This window comes from Mustelus asterias, unplaced genomic scaffold (genome assembly GCF_964213995.1).
Source record: "Mustelus asterias unplaced genomic scaffold, sMusAst1.hap1.1 HAP1_SCAFFOLD_745, whole genome shotgun sequence".
In the NCBI taxonomy this organism is placed as follows: domain Eukaryota; kingdom Metazoa; phylum Chordata; class Chondrichthyes; order Carcharhiniformes; family Triakidae; genus Mustelus; species Mustelus asterias.
In genome coordinates, this window is record NW_027590694.1 from 29,984 (window position 1) to 53,988 (window position 24,005).

At 46.4% G+C, this 24,005-nt stretch overlaps 1 protein-coding gene across 6 annotated transcripts in view; it reads right to left on the minus strand.

The window, feature by feature from the left end:
* Window positions 1-8,884: 8,884 nt before the first annotated feature.
* Window positions 8,885-24,005, minus strand: part of arid4b (AT-rich interaction domain 4B) — a 166,339-nt gene continuing 151,218 nt past the window's right edge. For all 6 annotated transcript variants that reach the window (XM_078205420.1, XM_078205422.1, XM_078205419.1 and 3 more), the window contains 4 exons: window positions 20,708-20,818; window positions 16,326-16,553; window positions 12,956-13,102; window positions 8,885-10,915 (listed from right to left, as the gene is read on the minus strand). In XM_078205420.1, the coding sequence (XP_078061546.1) occupies window positions 10,779-10,915; window positions 12,956-13,102; window positions 16,326-16,553; window positions 20,708-20,818 (623 nt within the window). In that variant the 3' untranslated portion in view covers window positions 8,885-10,778. The remainder of the gene's footprint in view (window positions 10,916-12,955; window positions 13,103-16,325; window positions 16,554-20,707; window positions 20,819-24,005) is intronic.

Genomic DNA, 24,005 nt, shown 5'->3' on the forward strand with positions numbered 1-24,005 from the left:
CTCGTCCCCCTGACTCTAAGGGAGAATTTAGCACGGCCAAAGCACCTAACCTGCACGTCTTTCAGACAGTGGGAGGAAACCGGAGCGCCCGGAGGAAACCCACACAGACAAGGCTTGCAGACTCCACACAGACAGTGACCCAAGCCAGGAATTGAACCCAGGTCTCTGGAGCTGTGAAGTAGCAGTGCTAACCACTGTGCCACCCAATGTGGGGCTGGAACTCACGACTGAGAATAAGGGACTCGTGCTCTACCTACAGACCTAGCCAATTAATTATTTTTCTTGAACCTTCTACCGTTGGGAAGTTTCTCCCTATTCATCCTGTCCAGAGCCCTCAGGATTCTGAACACTTCTCCACTCAACCTTCTCTAAGGAAAACAGGCACAGCCTTTCCAATCTCTCCTGGTAACTGAGCTCTCTCATCCCTGGAATAGTTCTTGTCAATCTATTCTGTTCCTCCCGCAAAGCCTTCACATCTTTCCTAAAGCGTGAGGCTCAGAATTGACACAGTTCTCCAGTGGAGGCCAAAGAGTGTTTCTTGCAGGTTCCTTGCTTCTGTACTTTTGTGCCTCTATTTAAAAAGTCTCCCGTCTTCCTTACATTTTTTGAACCTGCCCTGCCACCTTCATCAATTTGTACATCTCAAGGTTTCAATGCCTCTGCACCACCTTTAGAATTGTTCCCTCTATTTTATATCACTTCTCTTTGCCCTTCCAAAATGAATCATTTTTGTGTATTAAATTTCAACTGCCACATGTCCACCTGTTCTCCAGAAGCCTCTGCCATCTTGAGTTTACAATTATCCTCTTCATAGTTCACAATACATCCCAGCTTGTGCATGCACACATGTTGAAATTATGCCCTGCACTCTCACGTCTCGGTCGTATATCTTCCTAACATGGACATCTGGGGAATTCCACTACACATATGGGCGGGACTTTACAACCTCGCTCAGGCAAGGCTCGTAAAATCCCACCCGAGGCCAACAGTGCTCCTTTCATAGAACCACTACAGTGCAGAAGCAGGCCATTCGGCCCATCGAGTCTGGACTGATCACAATCCCACCCAAGGCCTATTCCCGTAACCCCAAATATTTACCTTGCTAATCTCCCTGACACTACGGCCAATTTTGCATAGCCAATCAACCTAACCCACACATCTTTGGACTGTGCACTTTGTGGCAATGTACCTCAGCTGCACTCCGGGCGGCACGGTGGTACAGTGGTTAACACTGCTGCCTCACAGCGCCAGGGACCCGGGTTCGATTCCCAGCTTGGGTCACTGTCTATGCGGAGTTTGCACGTTCTCCCTGTGTCTGCGCGGAGTTTGCACGTTCTCCCCGTGTCTGCATGGGTTTCCTCCAGATGCTCCTGTTTCCGCCCACAGTCTGAAAGATGTGCTGGTCTTAACACTGCAATGAAGTTACTGTGAAAATCCCCCTACTGGCCACACTCCGGCGCCTGTTCAGGTACACTGAGGGCCGTGCTGCCTCTATGTATACCACTCTTTAGGTATGGAGATTAAAACACATACATGTTAGTCCCAGATTTGGTCTCACCAAAGCCCTGCACAATTGCTTCCTTATTCTTATACTCCAACACAGTTACAAAAAAGACCAGCATACCATTTGTTTATCTAATTGTTTGCTGTACCTACTTCTTCCAAATTCTCCCTCAGTGTACCCAAACAGGCGCCGGAGTGTGACGACTAGGGGATTTTCACAGTAACTTCATTGCAGTGTTAATGTAAGCCTACTTGTAACACGAATAAATGAACTTAAAATGCTTGTCTGTTGCCCTATTAAACCCCCTATGACTGTGTTTCCAACTTTTCTCCCGTTCCCCCGTACAGCTGAGCCTCCACGGTGCCTTAGACTCTAAATGCACAATCCAAGGAACCACCACTTTCACCAGTATTCAGAACTAAATCAAAGCTGGGGAGTGAGATGCACACAGGGGACTCCTGCAGCACCTGGGTGATCCTCCGAGCTGGCCTGCTGGTGATCCATTCATTCCCTCTCTACTTGCACACATTGAAGCCATGGCGAGACTGCATCCAAAATTGTGTTATCCATGTAGCTCTCATCCCAGCTGCCCTGCGATCCCAACTGTTGGTCGAGCTCCGAAACCTGGATCTTGAGCTGTTCCAGCTTCCTGCACATAACGTCCAGAATGCAGGAACTGTCCTGGAGTTCCTTTTCATAGAATTCTACAGTGCAGAAGAAGACCATTCGGCCCATCATGTCTGCACTGACCACAATCCCACCCAGGCCCTATCCCCATAGCCCCATGCATTTACCCTAGCTAGTCCCCCTGACACTAAGGGGCAATTTAGCATGGCCAATCCACATCTGCACATCTTTGGACAGTGGGAAGAAACTGGAGCACCCAGAGGAAACCCACGCAGACACGGGGAGAATGTGCAGACTCCACACAGACAGTGACCCGAGCCGGGAATTGAACCCGGGTCCCAGCCACTGTGAGGCAGCAGTGCTAACCAGTGTGCCACCACATTGAAGGATTCCAGAGAACTGAGTATTTCAACAATGCCTCTATTTATTAGACTAATTCAATTAACAGATATGATCTGATGACTTACTAAAGTCTTCTAAAAAAAATCTCACTGATCTGCACCTTCCTCTGCTGATGATACCTTTAGTTTTTTATATCTTACACCTTGTGTTCTGCTGATGTCTGTCCCCAAACTCTCTTCAGCTTTGTGCTTTACGGCTCAAGGTGTGTCCAAACAACCAGGTACCTACTTGCTGTCCTGCAACATCATTCCTTGATTTCTGGAGTTTGCTCTCCCAGTGTTCTATGTGCTGCTGACACTGTCGCTCTCTCTTTCCTGCCAACTCCCTCAGCCTCTTTTTTCTGTCTCCCGGCGACTCCCTCAAGTCCTAGGATGAGTCCAACCAATGAAACATCACATCTGTCTGGACCAGTCATTGTATATTTATAACTCCAGGAGTCGGCTGTAGAGGAATGGTGCTTTATTGCAAAAAATTAAGCAAAAACCACAAGCCTGTGGTGAACACAAACAGGTCCCAACTGGGACAATGGAATAATGGACCCACTCAGGGGCCTGCTTTATTCTGGATTCGGTATACTAGCGCCACCTGATGGGTTAATTACCAATCCCCAGGGAGCTCGTATTCAACAGGTCCTACAGCAAAGTAAATCAGTTATTCATAGAAACATAGAAGATAGGAGCAGGAAGAGGCCATTTGACCTTTCGCTCCTGATCCACCATTCATTGCAATCATGGCTGATCATCCAACTCAATAGTCTAATCCTGCTTTCTCCCCATAACCTTTGATCCCATTCACCCCAAGTGCTATATCCAGCCGCCTCTTGAATGCATTCTATGTTTTGGCATCAACTACTTCCTGTGGCAATGAATTCCACAGGCTCACCACTCTTTGGGTGAAGAAATGTCTCCTCACCCCCGTCCTAAATGGTCTACCCCGAATCCTTAGACTGTGACCCCTGGTTCTGGACACCCCCCCCAATCTGTAATATCCTTCCTGCATCTACCCTGTCTAGTCCTGTTATAATTTTATAAGTCTCTATGAGATTCCCCCCTCATTCATCTGAACTCCAGCGAAAACAATCCTAACCTAGTCAATCTCTCCTCATACATCAGTCCCACCATCCCCGGAATCAGCCTGGTAAACCTTCGCTGCACTCCCTCGAGAACAGGAACATCTTTCTTTAGAAAAGCAAGAGCATCCTTCCTCAAATTCCCCGTGCAATCCTGGGGGGCCATCACAAAATAGTGCTTTGCAAGGTAATCTCATCCAGGTGTTCAAATCCTTCCCGATATTTAATCTCCTCCAGCTCTTCAATCCCCACTCCGGATCTCTGCGCTCCTCCAGTTTGAGTTTAGTTGCTCAATCCTCAGTAGCGATGCCTGCAGCTGCAAAGGCCCTAATCTCTGGAATTCCCTCTCTAAATTTCTCTGCCTCTCGCTTTCCCCCCTAAAACCTACCTCAGTGACCCAACCTTTCATCATGTCAGAATATCTGCTCATATGGCTTGCTGTCAATTATTGTTTTGATAATGCCTCTCTGCAGCAGTGTGGGATGCTTTACAACATTAAAGGTGCTGTATGAATGCAAATTGTCATCTTCATAACATGTCTAACCACACAAAGCCCTGTCCTATCAGAATGTGAATAGTGGGTTTCCTCTGGGTGCTCCAGTTTCCTCCCACACTTCAAAGATGTGGGGGTTAGGTGGATTGGCTATGCTAAATTGTCCCTTAATTTCCTGGGATGTGCAGATAGAGGGATTAGCAGGGTAAATATGTGGGGTGACGGCGATAGGGCCTGGGTGGGATTGTTGTCGGTGCAGGCTCGATGGGCCGAATGGCCTCCTCCTCTATGATTTAGTACAAGGGTTAATGGCCAAGATATTTTGCTCAAATTTCATGTTAACGTGTATACTCTTCCCACTGAAGTCCTCAGTAACTGTTCCATTATTTGCTAAATGTATCACCCAGTGTCCAAATTTAGACCCGCACGTGTTACGTTAAAAATAATCAGTTACAGAAACCCTCGAGGGTTGTCAGTGAAACAGTTTTGAAAGGAAAAAGCAAAGTATACACTTAATATTTGCCGAGGAGATGCCACTGAAGCTTTTTGACTTGCACTCAGCATGACAAATGCAAGAATACCAAATTTTTGAGTATTTGTCCTCTTTCTGTTGCATCCTTGTAGGCTCCTGCCCTTACCTGGCTGACTGTACTATGCAGGCAAATTCAAGGTGTGCTCTCCACCCATAAAGCCCATCAATACGGATAGAAGATGGAATGGTCCCAGGGACACAAGTCTTTTTTTCTGTTTTTAGCCCAATTTTGGAATTCATCGTTTTGGGTAATAAGTCTAAATAGCTATTAGGTCTAAATCCCAAATCATGTGGTTTTTCATTCTAAAGGAGCTGGATACACAGGGCACGGTGACACAGTGGTTAGCACTGCTGTCTTACAGCTCCAGGGACCTGGGTTTGATTCCTGCCTTGGGTCACTATCTGTGTGGAGTTTGCACGTTCTCCCTGGGTGCTCCGTTTTCCTCCCACAGTCCAAAAATGTGTTGGTTAGGCGGATTGGCCATGCTCAATTGCCCCTCAGTGTCCCGGGATGTATAGATTAGTGGGGTAAATATGAGAGATTCTGGGGATAGGGCCTGGGTGGGATTGTTGTCGATGCAGATTCGATGGGCTGAATGGCCTCTTTTTGCACTGTAGCGATTCTATGTTTCTAACACTTGAGCAGTCATGCTTTGCACAAGCCTTGAAAAATGAGCTTGGTATTACGGCTGTGCCCATCAAATGTCACAAAGACACATTTTCCAGAAAGCATTGCTTAGCAATCAGGAACAGAGCTCTAAGCAGCTGATATAAAGGCTAATGATTACACCCTGAATCGTACCTACCCTGACTGACACCAGTGAACTCAGCAGAGATTGGGGACTGCATGTCTCAGCAAGCATTGGCTGCAAATCCCAGGATTAAATGTTAACGCGATATTAGGCATCAGTGGTTGTGGACATTCTGCACTGCACTCCCAAGCACATCTTTTAATAATCAGTGATTTAAGCAGTATGGTGTTCTGAAACAGATCCCTGGAAAATAAACTCCAATGTTAAAAAAGAAAAACTTGCATTTTTATCATGCATTTCACAATCTCTGGCCATCCCAGAACAACGGATTACTCTCGGAACTGTAGTCACGGTTGTAATGCTGGAAATGCAGCAGCCAATTCATTCACAGCTAGGTCCCACAGATAGCAATGTGATAATAATCAGATCATTTAAACAACATTTAAGAAGCATTTAGATGAGCACTTGAAATGCCACAGCAGACAAGGCTATGGACCAAGCACTGGAAAATGGGATTAGAATAGATAAGGTGCTGCCTCACAGCGCCAGGGACCTGGGTTCAATTCCAGCCTCAGGTCACTGTCTGTGTAGAGTTTGCACATTCTCCCCGTGTCTGCGTGGGTTTCCTCCGGGTGCTTCAGTTTCCTCCCACAATCTGAAAGATGTGCAGGCTAGGTTGATTGGCTATGCTAAATTCTCCCTTAGTGTCAGGGGGATTAGCATGGTAAATACATGGGGGCTATGGGGGATAGGTCTGTGTGGGATTGTGGTTGGTGCAGACTCAATGGGCTGAATGGCCTCCTTCTGCACTGTAGGGATTCTATGATCCAGTCCTATCCACTTCTTCCCAGACCCAGCATAGCCTCAGATCTCCCAAAATGCCTCACAACCAATGGGTAACTTTGGCATAAAGAGGTGAAATGAGGGCTGAATGGCCTCCTTCTGCACTGTAGGATTATATGATTCTAAATACGTGGGGTTACGGGGATAGGGTGGGAATGTTGTCAGTGCAGGCCCAATGGGCTGAATGGCCTCCTTCTGCACTGTTGGGATTCTGTGGCTGGTGCAAACACGATGGCCCAAAGGGCCTCCTTCTGTGTTGTAAAACTTTACGTCTCTAAGTTCTGGAAAAACTCCTTAAACATCTCAAACACCTTTCTAATATCTTGACGCCTATTTTTGATTCTTTCCTCTGTGACCTGTAAGATTTTCTATATTACACACTGTAAGACGTTAGTTGTTGGCAGGCTGCAGAGAGTGACTTTGATTGCTTATCTCTGGGTATTCGTGGATGTGGAAGGACTAAAGCAATCTTGGCACCAGAATGTGTAGACAAATGACTTGTGCCTCATGTACAATGAATCTGCAGAGAAAGTAATGAAAACTGAGAAGGTACTTACTTTCGGTACTTGTAGAGTTCGGCACTAGGTCTTTGCTGTGGCCCAGTGGGTTAACACTTTGTGCCCATAGGGACACAGGGTGAATGAGGCTTTGGGAGGGATAGATCACAGGCAGCAGGGTTTAGCAAGAGCTTTATGTATTCAAGAGGCGGTAGCACTTGGGGCGAAGAGGATCAAAGGTTACTGGGAGAAAGCAGGATTAGGCTATTAAGTTGGACAATCAGCCATGATTGTGATGAATGGCGGAGCAGGCTCGAATGGCCTCCTCCCATCTTCTTTGCTTATGGAAGATAGGAAGCCAGCCTGAGAAGGATGAGAACAATCGAGTCTGGAGGTTAACAAAGACACTGATGAGGAATACAATAGCAAATGAGCTGAAGCCAGGGCAAGGATGGGTGATCATATGGAGGCGAAAGCAGGTGATCTGGATGATGGGTATGATACGAGGATCAGAAACTCAGGATTAAATAGCGTGCCGAGGTTGGGAACACACTCTGGTTGGATCAGAAACAACGTCCGAGGAATGGAGTCAGTGATGAGAGAACAGAATTTCTGGTGGGAGCTGCAGGTAATAGTTTTAGTCTTCCCCATGTTTAGCTGGGAGAAATTGTGACTCCTCCAGGAGTGGGTGTTGGAGAAGCAGTGAAGCATCACAAGAGGCATCAGAGGGATTGACAGAGCTGGTGTGGCACAGTGGTTAGCACTGCTACCTCATGGCGCCAGGGACCCGGGTTTGATTCCGGCCTCGGGACACTGTTTGTGCGCAGTCTGCACATTCTCCCCGTGTCTGCGTGGGTTTCCTCCCACAGTTCAAAGATGTGCCGGTTAGGTTAGATTAATTGGCCATGCTAAATTGACCCTTAGTGTCAGGTAAATTAACAGCGTAAATGTGTGGGGTTATGGGAAGAGGGCCTGGGTGGGATTGTGGTCGGTGCAGACGCGATGGGCCGAATGGCTTTCTTCTGTACTGTAAGGATTCTATGAACCAGAGCTGGGCAATATTTAAGATGACCAAGGTGCAGCAGGCATAGAGACAATGAGAAGGAGGACTCTGAAGGCAATGATGTAGGGAAGACAAGCCAGAGCTGGTGATGCTCTGGTTACAGTCAGACAGGCCAGAGTGGAAACAAGTGAGGACAGTGCCACCAGTGGAGAAGTGTTGGACAAGTGTGCTTGTACCAATATCTGCAGGGACCAGAGAATGTTGTGTGGCTTCACTTAGGGCTCTTTCTGCAGGACAAGAGGACGCCATTTATCCCCTGGAGCCTGTTCCACCATATGATTATATCACAGTTGATTTGCATCTCAACTCCATCTACCTGCCTGGGTTTTCTCACTCTTAATTACAAAAATCAAACAAATCTTGCTTTTGGGATTTTCAATTGGCTGAGTTTTGATGCACTGGATACCTGATTGGAGAGCTTTAAATGGGGAAATGTAGGAGTGAGGGCAAGGGATTGTATCTTGAGAGAAAAGGGATGTTTGTAGATTGGGCTGGTAACTTGGTAAGGATGGTGATTGGGGGGGTGGAGGGGGAAGAGAGAGAGAGAGAGAAAGAGAGAGAGAGAAGGGGTGAGGGAAGAACAAGTGTTGCCAACCCTACAGAATTGTTCCCGGAATTTGTGGTGGTGGCACAGTGGTTAGCATTGCTGCCTCACAGCGCCAAGGACTCAGATTCAATTCCCGGCTTGGGTTAGTGTCTGTGCGGAGTCTGCACGTTCTCCCCATGGGTTTCCTCCCACAGTCCGAAAGACATACTGGTTAGGGTGCATTGGCCGTGCTAAATTCTCCCTCAGTGTAACCCGAACAGGCGCTGCAGTCTGGCGACAAAGGGGTTTTCACAGTAACTTCACTGCAGTGTTAATGTGAACCTACTCGTGACACTAATAAAATAAACTTTAACATTTTTCACTGCAGGACAGCAAAAGCTCGAGGGGCCTGCATGTCGGAGATGGGAGTGGAAGTGGGAACCGTGATGTTTCCTTTCAGTGACACCCTCCCTGAATAAATGGTGGGAACAGTCGTACAAGCCAAACAGTGACATGGTAACTATTAAACCATCATTTACTCAACACATTTATTGAGCTAGAAAAAAAGGTTTGGTGCACTGGAAAGAAAACATGTTCACAAACTATGGCATTTTATTTCAAATGGAAGCCTTTGAATTTGCTTACTTTTTTTTTTACAATAAATTACATAATTTCCAACTTTTTGTGGAATCTAATAAATATTATATAACTTTCAATAAGTTCTTTTTTAAAGTACATAGAGCTGTCAAACAAAGGTCCCACAGTCATGTACAGGGTCAAAATTGTCTGTAACCATTGTCAAAAATTATGTTAAAGAGCACAAGCTACACAGACCAAACAAATAGGTTTTTCCTACAAAGATCTTGTGTTAATCTGGAGGCGAATGAAACCCAACAGCTACAAACATAAAACCATCTGGCAGCTCTTGTGAAGAGACGCGCACCCGCTCACACTTTTTAAAAAAAAAAGATAGAAAGCAACATGCTAACTTTGAATTGAGGTACACCAAAAATTACCATTAAAAACAGTGAAACACTCTGTACAGAGACACGCAGTGTATCAACAGCACTGCATCTTTAAATACAACTTCAAGGGAGGGCTGGGGTGTTCTAAATATACAAAAGGCTTTATAAAAAAGTAATGGGATCACATGTAATCGGACAAAGAACAGACTCATTGTTACGTACAACATAAAAATCTGGGCAGAAGGTTTTTTTTCGTTTTGTTTACTCCAGGGCGTGGCTGTGTATCTTGATTTCAATCCCACCAATGCCACCTCAACAATCGCAGCAGATCTCAGAGGGTGGCACAGCCTGGATGTGCACGAAAGCTGCTTCGGATCCGTCTCGCCAATCATAAAACGAGCATTAGAAACCAAGTATTTCATACGCTTTCAGGAAAAAAAAAATCCCCTTTCATTTACAAGGAAGGAAAAAAAAAAGCCCCACAAAAATAGAACTTGTCATTATTTCCCTAGAATAAATATATCTTTTAGGCTGGCAAATACAATGTTCAGTATACACAGATTTTTTTTTTCAAAGGTTTTTTTTTTACAGGTTTTGTTAAGCTATTTTCTCTCTTTTTTTGACGAAATGTTCTGTATCAAAATTAAAGAAAAAATATCAATGACTTTATATAAAAATGACAAAATAGGTTTCCTCTCCAACTTAATGCGTCAGGGAAAACTCACAGTAACCTTTCCCTTGGATCTGAACCTGTAAACACAAGGCAGTAATCAGGAAGGAATCTCGTATGCATTTTGGTTACACATTGAAGGCTGATGCCAAAAAGCACTGTCCCAGCACTCACTGCCCCGCTGTAGTCTTTGAATTACCTGTGCTTGTGTTACACAAAATAACGCGGCAAGCCATCCTTTTTTTTTGTTTGTTGTTTTAAAAACAGTAAAATCCATTTAAGAAACAGCAAGCTTGTGCGGTACAAAGAGAACTAAAATCAATACCAGAGGTTGTCAAATGGTCCACCTACAAGCGGGAAAAGGGGGAAGGGAAACCTTTGTACGCTGCCCGGAGCCGTTTAAAACCTGCCCAACGAATTAGTACGCCGCGTACAAAATCTCCAGGCAAGGAACGTAAAGAGGTGGAAGTCCCTTCCTGCCCCTCCCCCCCACCCCCAAATTAAAATAATAATGGTAAGGCCCACCCATCAACAGATATACGATTCCCAGACAGACTGCAATCGGTTATTGCTCTGCCAGAACACTTCACTGTACTTCTTCATCTTGGTAAAAGTGCACTTAAGTGCTACGTTAGTTTTGCTGAGAAGTAGTTTTTTATCCTTGTGGAGTATAGTGCTTGCTTAATTGCTTTTCTTCATTTCATATTTTTCTTTGTGCCTCTATCCAGCGTCTCTCCTTTTCTTAAAAAAAAATAATTAAAATAATAATAAAAATTAAAACACAAGTAGCCCCGGGAGCCGTTTTAAGTGCACTGTGCGTTGGGAGGTCCTTTCATCACCTACATTCCACCGACAGCCCATTCTGTGACGAGTTGGATACGGATGGGTCGGCCAGTGTTAGCATGACCGCTGCTGTGATGGAACTGGATGAAGGGGAGGAGGAGGAAGATGCCGTCGTCGCAGAGGCATTTGCTGTGGATTAGAAGAAAGAGAGGAAGATGAAACCGCTGGAGAGGTTCCCAAACTAAACAAGACATCAGCTGGAGTAAAAATTGTAGCTTTTATATTCTTTCCTGGCCTCAGGACATCACAGAGTGCCTTACAGCTAAGGAAGTAGTTAGAACAAAGAACAGTACAGCACAGGAACAGGCCCTTCAGCCCTCCAAGCCTGCGGCGATCACGTTTACCTATCTAGACCAACCGCTTGTATCCCTCCATTCCCAGTTTGTTCATGTGTCTATCAAGATAAGTCTTAAATGTGGCTAGTGTAACTGTCTCAACCACCTCACTTGGCAGTTCATTCCAGGCCCCCACCACCCTCTGTGGGGAAAAAAAACTTCCCCCGCACAACACCACTAAACCTCTCCCCCCTTATCTTGAACTTGTGCCCCATCTCTGCTCATTGTTGTAATGTGGGAAACACAGTCGCCAATTTGCATACAGCAAGCTCCCATAAACAGAAATTGGCCGGAATTTTCCCGGCACATCGGCCCGAGGCTCGTAAGATCAGGCCCGAGGCCAACGGAGACTGCCGTTGTGCGAGCCTCGCCCGCCTGGGTGTGCCGGTAAAATCAAGGCCATTGTGTTAACAGCCAGGTGATCTGCTTTAGTGGTATTAGTAGAAGGATGAAATGCAGGCCAGGACACCCCTGCTGATCTTGTCCATCCCTGAGAGGGCAGACAGCACCAGGAAATGCCGAGGGAGTGCTGCACTGCTGAAGGTGCTGTCTTTTGAATGAGATGTTGAAGAAGAGCAGAGGAATAATCCCGAGTGTCTTGGCCAATCTGAAAAAATACAGATGAACAATGCAAGTTTTTTCTCTGCTTATGTTTTAACAATCAGATCCCTGTTGCACTAATTCCCATGAGGCGACGCAAGAGACCCTGTTTTCTCTTGATGGCAACCCTCGGGGCCACCTCCCAGTGTTCCCAATCCCGGCTTCCTTATCCTTGGAGTTTGCAGCAACAGCGGGATCACGCAGCTCTCAATCTTCTAGTTCTAGCACAGTTAAGATGGGTTAAACATCCTCATTTCGTGCTGTGATTCTATTAGCAACAAGTTGAATTTATACAGAGTGGAACTCTCCCATTTGGAGACTAAGCGCTGGGATGGGTGCAGGAATGAGGAATGTTTCCCGCTGTGGCGGCCGGTGGGAAAACACAACAAATCCTCCGTCCCCGACCTCATTAATGAAGCACCCGGGTGTTTGCCGCCATATTCAGTGGCGGGGGGGGGGGGGGTGCCTGGATGGTGCGGAGTCTGCTGTCGGGCCTGGGTGCCAGATTGAAAAGGCTTCCAATATCACTGACCCAGCACTGGGGAAAGAAACTGGGCCTCCTGAGAATGAAGATGGAGCTCCAGGAACATGGAGACTGGAAGATGGACCCCCCTCCAGGACACCCAATCTGCCCTGACCCCCCCGCTGTGGTGTTCCAGGGTTGGGAGCGACCTCCATCCTGAACCCGGGAGGCAGTTCCTGGCATTGTTCAGAGGAGTCCCTACATCGGCGCCCCACGCTGTTCCAAATGTGTTTCATTCTGGTGAGTTTTCCCACTGGCTCCGCGGGGGAATCTGGTCACTGATCTCATGATCTGGTCTGGTCCCATTAACCGGATGCAAATGAGGTTGACGCCGGCTTCTGTCGGGTTTTCCGACCCGGCCTGGCAGGCACCAGTGGCAGATCCCGCTGTAAATTCACTCCAGGGTGAAACCGGTTTCCAGCCCTCCCACCATCTTCTCCCACTGTACTCGCCATCAAACCCAGCACTGGGGATCTGGGAGAATTCCGCGCAATGTCTTTAACACAGTAACTCATAGCATCATCAGACAAAATCAAACATATGAAATGACAGGAGACACGGTCAAAGAGGTCGGTGTTAAGCATCATCTTGAGGAAGAGAGGGGTAGCAACAACATAGCAAGTGCATGTTCAGATCAGAGCAATCAATGCCAGTAACAGAACAAATTCTTTCGGCATGTGTATGAAAATGCAGACAGAGTGGCGAACTTACTATCGCGGTCCTTCTTTTTCATTCGCTTTCTTCTTCTGTCGATTGAGGCCACCTCGGATTTTAGGGAGAGGTAATGCCGCCGGATTTCCTGCAGCTTCTCCTGAAGGAATGCGATGCGTTCCACACTGTTCATGTTTTCAACATCAGCTAGAAAGCAGAGGGTTTAAAACAATGACTGATTGTCGAACGATCTCACTTGTCTGCAGCAAGTTTGAAGATCTTAACGTACTTCAACCTCACAACAACTTACATTGAGACAGCGCCTTTAATGTCATTAAAAACACCCCCAGATGTTTCTCAGGAGCCTCATCATGCACAATTTGCAATCAATGAGGAGTGTCTTAAAGTAAGAAATCTCACAACACCAGGTTAAAGTCCAACAGGTTTATTTGTTATCACGAGCTTTCAGAGCGCTGCTCCTTTACCAGGTGAGTGGAGAGGTAGATTTCACAAACACGGCAAATATAGACAAAGACACAATTACAAGATAATTACTGATTGGAATCTGAAGAATGGTTGGAATGCAAGTCTTTACAGGTACAAACAGTGTGAGTGGAGAGAGGGATAATCACGGGTTAAAGAGGTGTGAATTGTCTCAAACCAGGACAGTTAGTAGGATTTTGCAAGCCCCGGCCAAATAGTGGGTGTTACACGTTGTGTGACATGAACCCAAGATTCTGGTTGAGGCTGTCCTCATGCGTCCAAATAAACCTGTTGGACTTTAACCTGGTGTTGTGAGACTTCTTTGGAGTGGATGCTTTGGAGAGTGTACAGATGATGTTTACGAGGATGTTGCCTGGTCTGGAGGGTATTAGCTATGAGGAGAGGTTGGAAAAACTCATTTTTTTCCCTCAATGGAAAGACGGAGGTTGAGGGGTGACCTTATAGAGGTTTACAAGATTATGAGTGCCATGGACAGAGTGGAGAGTCAGACGCTCTTTCCTCGGGTAGAAAAGTGAAGTACTGGGGACACAGGTTTAAGATGCGTGGGGAAAAGTTTAGAGGAGATGTACACTGCAGGAAAGGATGTCCCGAGGCATGGTACATTGGGGAAACCATGCAGACGCTATGACAACGGATGAATGAACACCGCTCGACAATCACCAGGCAAGACTGTTCTCTTCCTGTGGGGGAGCACTTCAGCGGTCACGGGCATTCGGCCTCTGATATTCGGGTAAGCGTTCTCCAAGGCGGCCTTCACGACACACGACGGCGCAGAGTCGCTGAGCAGAGACTGATAGCCAGGTTCCACACACATGAGGACGGCCTCAACCGGGATATTGGGTTCATGTCACACTATCTGTAACCCCCACAGCTTGCCTGGACTTGCAGAGTCTCACTGGCTGTCCTGTCTGGAGACAATACACATCTCTTTAACCTGTCTTAATGCTCTCTCCACTCACATTGTTTGTATCTTAAAGACTTGATTAGCTGTAAGTATTCGCATTCCAACCATTATTCTGTAAATTGAGGTTGTGTCTTTATATGCCCTGTTTGTGAACAGAATTCCCACTCACCTGAAGAAGGGGCAGCGCTCCGAAAGCTTGTGTGTCTTTTGCTACCAAATAAACCTGTTGGACTTTAACCTGGTGTTGTTAAACTTCTTACTGATGCTTACAGGCAGAGATAGGGATCAAAGGAAACATAGAAATAAGCCAGAATTTAAAACAGAATAAAAATAAGACAACTGAATGGAAAGAGCAAGTTAACAGAACAGTGATCAACATCTGAAAAACAAGATGCTGCCAAATTTATTGTCGACATATTTTGTGCAGATAAACTGTGAAGCAGAACAAACTGTACTGACTCAGAAAGCATGTTTCTATTAGAAATAAAGTCAGCCCATGTCCTACTGGGATACAAAGCACACAAGTCAAGGAGGAGTTTATTTTCCAAAAACCATCACTGCTGATATGCAGTCTACACAAGGGACAGGGGTGTAAATCTCTTATTTAAAACCTTGCAGGCTGCAATAGAGATTTACTATATAAAATATGGCCCATATCCTTTGGGAATCTGCAAAGTAATAATTGTGCTTATTTTAGAACAAAGCACAGGAACAGGCCCATCGGCTCTCCAAGTCCGTGCCAATCATGATGCCCTAACTAAACTTAAAAAAATCTTCTGCTCTTACTCAGTCCGTATCCCTCTATTCCCTCCCTATTCATGAACCCATCCAGATGCCAGTTAAATGTTGCTAATGTACCCGCTTCCACCACCTCCTCCGGCAGCATGTTCCAGACACCCACCACTCTCTGTGTGAAAAACCTTCCCCCCAACCCGCACATCTCCCTTAAACTTTCCCCCTCGAACCTGTGCCCCTTGTAATTGACACGTCCACCCTGGGAAAAAGCCTCTGACTATCCATCCTGTCTATGTCTCTCATAATTCTGTGGATCTCTTATCAGGTCTTCCCTCAGCCTCCGTCTTTCCAATGAAAACAATCCTAGTTTGTTCAATCTCTCCTCATAGCCAACATCCTCGAGACCAGGCAACATCCTGGTGAAACTTCTTTGGAATCTCTCCAAGGCTTCCACGTCCTTCTGGTAGTGGAAGTTTACTCATACCTCCTTAACCTTTGCAGTTCCTCTCTTTTTGTGTTTCTCTCTGTGACTAACACACAAAGTCCCCCATTGCATGTGGGCAATATGACTGCATGTGGCTGCAGGAGACTAACACTGGGTGTAAGCTACTGCAGGAGACTTGGGTTCCTCCAGGAGATGAACACAATAGATTCACTGGCTCTGAACTAGCCTGGCTGCAATAGTTATCTGTATTGTTTCCTGTGGCATGTCAGTGATTTCACAAGCAACCCAGAGTTTCCTGTGCCTTCCTCAGCCTTGTCTTCCATGTAGCTCTGCAGGCAGGGTTACCAAAGAGGTTCCAGCTTATTCCATTCCTCTTCTTCCCTTGCACAGCGAGCAGCACAGGAAATGGCTCCTGCCTTCACTTGCCTCACATTCAGCAGATGGGTTCTTCCACAATGAGGACCCATTTGTATCTGGACAGTCTGTTAGCTTGACAGGTCATTAGCTTCATTCACAACCTAACCAAGATAACTGGCACCGTACTCCACCAGTATGCCCCAGGCATCCCACTGGGTGTCACAGACGGAGCTCCCATCTCTGCTTCCCAGAGTGGGACTCGGTTACCCACCTCTAGGCTCACGTACGAGGATGGTAAGCCTGATCTTGGGGCTGGCGGAGGTGTGAGTGCGTGCAGTAGCAGATCCGATGAGAGTTACTGTTTTCGGGAGGGAAGGAAGGGGAAGAGTGCTCAGTTTCTCTTGGGAAATGTAAAGTGCCACCCTGGACCTTTCATCTTGCTATATAACAGGAAACATGTTATTGTCAAGTGGGACCAAACTCACCCATCTGAATACTCCATTTATAGGCTCTGGATGACCTGCCGCCGAGCTCCTGTGCAGAATCTTTCTCTCCATTCCGAGGAAGCTTTCCAGGAGCCAGCACTTTGACAGTAGATGTGTTCCCCGGCAGAGAGTTAATGCCTGGTGGCACCATGGAGGAACTCTTCTTCACTTGTACTGATTTAGCTGGGTTTTCACCCGCGGACATCTCTTCACTGTCGCTGCTATTGGCTGCAGAGGAAGGAGGAAAGACTTGTATTTGCAATGCATCTTTCATGACCTCAGGACACCCCACAGCGCTTTACAATGTATGAAGTTTAGTCACTGTCATAATCAAACAAACAAAGCATCTAACTTACACACAGTAAAATCCCACCTGATGGACCTTTGCATGGTCTGCCCCCAGCAGTGACAATGCCAAATCATTATATTTTCAGTGATGTTAATTGAGGGATAAATATTGTACAGGTTACTGGAGCGAACTCCTCCGCACTCCGTCAAAATAGTGATTGTGAGAACCTTCCCCATCCATCTGAGGGCAGGCAGGGTCTCCATTTAACACCTCATCTAAAAAGATGGCACCTCCAACAGTGCAGCACCCTCTCACTACTGCACTGGCAATGTTGGCCTGGATTCAATGTTCAAGTCCCTGCAGAGGGCTTTGAACCTGGGACAAAGATAGCCGAAGAGTCAGATGTGCAGGTGAGTGAAGCTGATTCAAGGTCTGAGATCGAAAGACGAGGGGGGGCTATTCTCCCACTCCGCCTGTCACAGAGACCATGCAGAGGTCCGTTCACCTCGGGTGGGATATTCTGGTTTTGGGGCGAGGGCAGCCGGAAAATCCTGCCCTAAATGTAGCAAATCCCTCTTCCGATTTCACAGTAACTTCATTGCAGTGTTAATGTAAGCCTCACTTGTGACTAAGAAATAAACTTTAACTTGTTTTTAACCCATTGATTCCATCCACATGAAACTGGGGATAATATACAGGCATGGATTAAGAATTAGTTAATAGACAGAAAACAGAGAGTAGGAATAAATGGGTCATTCTCAGATGGCAGGCTGTTACTAATGGATCAATGCTGTGGCCACAGCTCTTCATACATCTACAGAAATGATCTGAATGTGGGAACCAAATGTAATATTTCAAAATTTGCTGATGATACAAAACTAGGTGGGAATGCAAGTTGTGAGGAGGATGCAAGGGGGCTTCAAGGGAACTTGGACAGGCGAGGGGAATGGGCAAGCACACAGCAGATGGAATAGAAGGTGAAGTTATCCACTTCGGTAAGACAAACAGAAAGGCATAGCATCCTTAACCGGTGAGAGATTGGACAATGCTGATGTCCAAAAGGACCTGGGTGTCCTTGTTCACTGAAAGCTAGCGAGCAGGTGCAGCAGGTAAATAGGGGGCAAACGGTAAGTTGGCCTTCATCGTGCAGGGGTTTGAGTGCAGGAAGTAACGATGTTATGCTGCAATTGTGTGCAGCCTTATTGAGACTGCACCTGGCGTTCTGTGCTCAGTTCTGGTCTCCTTATCCAAGGAAGGATATACTTGTCAAAGAGAGAGTGCAATGGATGTTCACCAGAATAATTCCTGGGTTGGCAGGATTGTTTTATGAGGAGGGATTGAGGAATCTGGGTCTGTATTCCCTAGAGTTTTGAAGAATGAGAAGGAATCTCATCGAAACTTACAAAAATCCTTATAGGTCATGACAGGATGGATGAGGATCAGATGGTTTCCCCTGCGTGGTGACTCTACAACTGGGCAACGCAGTCTCAGAATAAGAGGTAGGCCAGTTCAGACAGGGATGAGTAGAAATTTCTTCATGCAGAGGGTAGTGAACCTTCTCTACCCCAGGGGGCTGTGCAAGTGCAAAGATTGAGCATGTTTAAGACAAAAATGAATAGATTTCTGGCTACTAATCAAGGGCTACGGGGATAGTGTGGGAACGTGGCATTGAGGTAGATGATAATTGAACGGTGGAGTAGGCTCGATGGGCCACATGGCCTACTCTGTTCATATGATCTCAATTGGAGCTATGTTACAGTAGTTTGCGATTGTCCGAATTTGTATCCCGATGCACTGCATGTTCCTAAGGCCTGGACAGCCCCTTGGGATATAACCTTAACGACCCAAACCCAGAGGAGGAGGAGGAGGAGGGAGACAAAATAGGGCGGACAAGTTAGCCCGCCTTCACCAGCAACCCAGGATCCTGTGGCACAGAGGTGAGAGACAAAAGAAACTAACAAAAATGAAGGGAGTCGATAGGGAAAGAGCAATTGGAATAAATTGGTCAGCTTTACCAACGAGCTGGTACAGGCACGAACGGCCTTGATTCTGGGAAATTGTAATGACTTCAATCAGGCCTTTCAGGTTGGTCTATTGGGATATGAACGCCTTGATTAAGGAGCCAATTGATGGGCCAATCAGGGAGTCTTTGCCTTGAGGCCAACCTCACTGGCCTGATTGAAGTCATTACGAAAATGCAAAAGGATAAATATGGAAATAGCTGTACAGTTGGAAGATCAGTCAGTCCAACTCTGGTTAAACTCTCGTGCTGATAAAGTATTCTCCTCACAGTTCAATATAGTGAATTCAGAAGGACAGACAGGCTGGTGGAAAGGGCGGGCGAGCGATTGATGAAATTTGATGCCGAGGTGTGTGAGCTGATAAACCTGAGTAGGAAATGAGGAAAGGCAAGATTATACAAAGGATACAATTTTTAAAATGGCGCAGGAGCAGAGGGAGCCGGGGATATGTGTGCACAAATTGCTGGCAGGGCAGGCTGAGAGAGTGGTTAAAAAGGTGCACGGGATTCAGGGCTTTATTAACTGTGCCAGTGATTACAAAAGGAAGTTATCATGAACCTGAATAAAACACTGGCTCGGTCTCAACTAGAGTGTAGGGTCCAGGTCTGGGCACCACACTTAAGGAGGATGTGAAGGCATTGGGGAGGGCAGAATCATGGAATCCCGACAGTGCAAAAGGAAGCCATTTGGCCCATCGAGTCTGCACCAACAACAATCCCACCCAGGCCATATCCTCGTAACCCCATGTATTTACCCTGCTAGTCCCCCTGACGCTAGGGGCAATTTAGCATGGCCAATCCACCTAACCAGCTTTGGACTGTGGGAGGAAACCGGAGCACCCGGAGGAAACCCACACAGACATGGGGAGAATGTGCAAACTCCACACAGACAGTGATCCGAGGCCGGAACTGAACCCGGGTCCCTGGAACTGTGAAGCAGCAGTGCCAACCACTGTGCCACCGCGCCGCCCCAGTGCAGGCAAGATTTACAGGAGTGGTACAGGGATGAAGGATTTCTATGAGAAGTAACATCAACCTTTCTAAGGATTGGAAAAGCTGGGGTTGTCCTCCTTAGAGGAGTAAAGACTAAGATGTGGTTTGACAGAGGTGTTCAAAATCACAAGGGATCTTTACAGAGTAGGCGGGGAGAAAGTGTTCTCATTTGCGAAAGAGTCAAGAACCAGTTCGAAGTGATTGGTGATAGAATCAAAGGCAACACGAGGTAAGTGAGTGGCTGCAACCTGGAACACACTGTCTGAAAGTATGGCCGAGGAAGATTCAATCATAGCTTTCAAAGGGGAAACAGATGAAGATTGAAAAGTTAGCAGGATTAGAGAGGAAAGCGGGGGAGTGGAACTAGCTAAATTACTCTTGCAGAGAGCCGACATAAGCTCAACATGCCAAATGGACCCCTGTGCTGTAAACATTCAATGATTCTACATGCAGCAATAAAATGGCAGCTTATTCTCTGAGTGGACATCTTCACTGAAGGGAGTTAAGGGAAGAGGAAACCACTCCAAGTATACGATATTCCCCTTTTTACAGTTAAGATTGTGAATGCAGTGTAATATTGAGACAGAGAAGCAACATCAGCTTTTATTTATTCAGCATATTTAAAGGAGCAAAACTTCCCAAGGCACTTTGTAGGAGCGTTAGCAAACATAATCCGCTACCACACCAAATAAGCAGATATTAGGACAGGTGAGGAATAACTTGGTCAAAGAGGTAGGTGTTGGGAAGCGTCTGACACAGAGGAGCAAGAAGTAGAGAGGCAGAGAGGTTTAAGGATGGAATTCCAAAAGCTTGGAGACCCGGAACGACTGTTAGCGTCAATCGTTCTGTCACTGGGAGTCACAAAGCAGCTTGGGAGGAGGAGAGAAGATGGGGGGAAAGAGGAGAAGGAAATCAGGAGGAAGAATGATCCCAAACTGCTTTAATACTTGTTGCAGATGCGGGAGAGCAGGTTTCTTCCCAGGCTGGGAGAGTTCATATTCACGAGAAAAGGAAACACATCATATCCCCACAAAGAGAAGAAGCTGCTGAAGGTGAGAGAAAGTTAAGGGCCTCACTCACCTGTTCGACTCTTCTTCTTATTGTTAATCCCTGAACGCTTGTGGCTGCGTTTTTGTTTCTTGGTTGAGTTTCCTCCCTGAGCGTCTTTCGGTCTTTTGTGACCAGTAGCAACTGGTGAGGAACCAAAAAAAATTAAAATCATACTACAGATCAAACGATCTTGAAGTTTAATGGAGGTTAGCAGATCGTCCAAACTCTTAAAGCCCTGAACAAATCTCAGAGCTTGTTTAACCTTCTCTACCTTGAATACAACATGGACAAAAATGGTTGGCAAGTGCAATAGTTTACTGCAAGTACAGGCTGCATCGCCCCAATCTAATCACATTATACTAATGGGCCATCTGTTTTTGATTGTCTAACAGGAGCATTTTACATTCAAACATGATAAAAGCTGACATTTCACAGCAGCAGCACGATGTTGACAGATTGGCTCAGAGTAGGGCCAGTTGTAACGCAGTCTCTACACAAGAGGGCACCCTTGTCAACGACACGGAGCTTACAGGCCGTTTGGTGTCACAGCCAGTCACTCCACACTGTACTGTGATTAGCAAGTCTCCACTCCCCCTCCAGCCTTTGCAAGGTTACCTTCTGCAGGAGACACCCGCTCTGAGAGCCAGTGTCCTTTACGTACAGCTTTGGGATTGCACAACTCAAGGATAATAGGTTACAAAAGTAAAAAAAACGCTGTGAATGCTGGAGATCTAAAAGATGCTGCAAATACTCAGCGGGTCCGAACGATGAGAGAAACAGAGTTCATGTCTCAGCTGATGATCTTGCCTCAGCAGAGGAAGATGTTAGATATTTAACAGTTTCTGAGCAAGAGCAACAGAGAGGGAAGAAGTGGGAGGGGTGGAAAGAACAAAAGGGAAGGTCTGTGATAGGGTGGAGGGCAGGAGAGATCAGGTGACAGAGCGCACGATGGTGGAAGGGACAAAGGAGTAGTAATGAGACAAAAGGTGGATCTGGAGAGATCTGTAATTGGTGACAGCAGACTGGGGGAGGGGGAGGGAGAAATGGAGAATCTGTTCAGTTGGGGAATGGGCCTGGGAATGTAGTGGAGGAAGGTGGTAGGCCACAGGAGTGCAGGCCACCTCCCCACTGCTGCTTAACTTACCCATCCACATTGTGGGCTTTGATTTCTGGTCCAGGTATGAAGTGCAGTCAAGTTTTATTTTAACATTGCTCCAGTCAGTAAGGGCAGTAGAGTGGTTAGCACTGCTGCCTCACAACGTCAGGGATCCTGCCTTGGGACACTGTCTGTGTGGAGTTTGCATGTTCTCCCAGTGTGTGAGAGTTTCCTCCGGGTGCTCCGGTTTCCTCCCATTGCCCAAAGATGTACAGGATAGGTTGATTGGCCATGCTAACTTGCCCCTTAGGGGGATTAGCAGGGTGAATATGTGGGATTACGGGGATAGGGCCTGGCTGGGATTGTTGTCGGTACAGACTCAATGGGCTGAATTGCCTCCTTCTGCACTGTAGGGATTCTATGATTCAGTCCTGTCTGCTCTTTCCCAAAAAATGTTTTCTGAGATTTATCTAATAGCTCAGCATAGCCTCAGATGTCCCAAAGTGCTTCACAACCAATGGGTAACTTTGGACATGATGTGGAGATGCCGGCGTTGGACTGGGGTAAACACAGTAAGAAGTTTAACAACATCAGGTTAAAGTCCAACAGGTTTATTTGGTAGCAAAAGCCACACGAGCTTTCGGAGCTCCAAGCCCCTTCTTCAGGTGAGTGGGAATTCTGTTCACAAACAGAGCATATAAAGACACAGACTCAATTTACATGAATAATTGTTGGAATGCGAATACTTACAGCTAATCAAGTCTTTAAGATACAAAGAACGTGAGCATCAAGACAGGCTAAAAAGAAGTGTATTGTCTCCAATACACATCTTTTTAACCTGTCTTGATGCTCTCTCCACTCACGTTCTTTGTATCTTAAAGACTTGATTAGTTGTAAGTATTCACATTCCAACCATTATTCATGTAAATTGAGTTTGTGTCTTTATATGCCCTGTTTGTGAACAGAATTCCCACTCACCTGAAGAAGGGGCTTGGAGCTCCAAAAGCTTGTGTGGCTTTTGCTACCAAATAAACCTGTTGGACTTTAACCTGGTGTTGTTAAACTTCTTACTAACTTTGGACAGGCAGTCAGTGTTGTTATGAAGGAATTCATAGAACATAGAAAAACTACAGCACAAACAGGCCCTTCGGCCCACAAGTTGTGCCAAACACATCCCTACCTTCTAGACCTACCTATAACCCTCCATCCTATTAAGCTCCATGTACTCATCCAGGAGTCTCTTAAAATAACCTATTGAGTTCGCCTCCACCACCACTGACGGCAGCCGATTCCACTCGCCCACCACCCTCTGTGTGAAAAACTTCACTCTAACATCTCCCCTGTACCTACCCCCCAGCACTTTAAACCTGTGTCCTCTCGTAGCAGACATTTCCACCCTGGGAAAAAGCCTCTGAGAGTCCACCCGACCTATGCCTCTCAACATCTTATACACCTCTATTAGGTCTCCTCTCATCCTTCGTATCTCCAAGGAGAAAAGACCGAGCTCCCTCAGCCTATCCTCATAAGGCATGCCACTCAATCCAGGCAACATCCATGTAAATCTCCTCTGCACCCTTTCAATCTTTTCCACATCCTTCCTATAGTGAGGCGACCAGAACTGAGCACAGTACTCCAAGTGGGGTCTGACGAGGGTCTTATATAGCTGCATCATTATCCCCAGACTCCTAAACTCAATCCCTCGATTGATAAAGGCCAGCACACCATACGCCTTCTTAACCACCTCCTCCACCTGCGGGGCCGATTTCAGAGTCCTATGGACCCAGACCCCAAGGTCCTTCTGATCCTCTACCGTACTAAGAGTCTTTCCCTTTATATTGTACTCCTTCATCCCATTTGTCCTACCAAAATGGACCACGACGCATTTATCTGGGTTGAAGTCCATCTGCCACTTCTCCGCCCAGTCTTGCATCCTATCTATGTCCCTCTGTAACTTCTGACATCCCTCCAGACTATCCACAACCCCACCAACCTTCGTGTCGTCGGCAAACTTACCAACCCATCCCTCCACTTCCTCATCCAGGTCATTTATGAAAATGACAAACAGCATTCAGTAGCCGACTTGCAGAAAGCAAGATTCCCCACACTGCAAACAAGATGAATAACCAGACTATCTGTTTCTAGCGATGTTAGTTGAGGGATAAACATTGGCCAAGGCCTGCTCTTCTTTTAAAAATCCCCTGGAATCTTCAATGTCCTCTCGAAAGGCCAAAC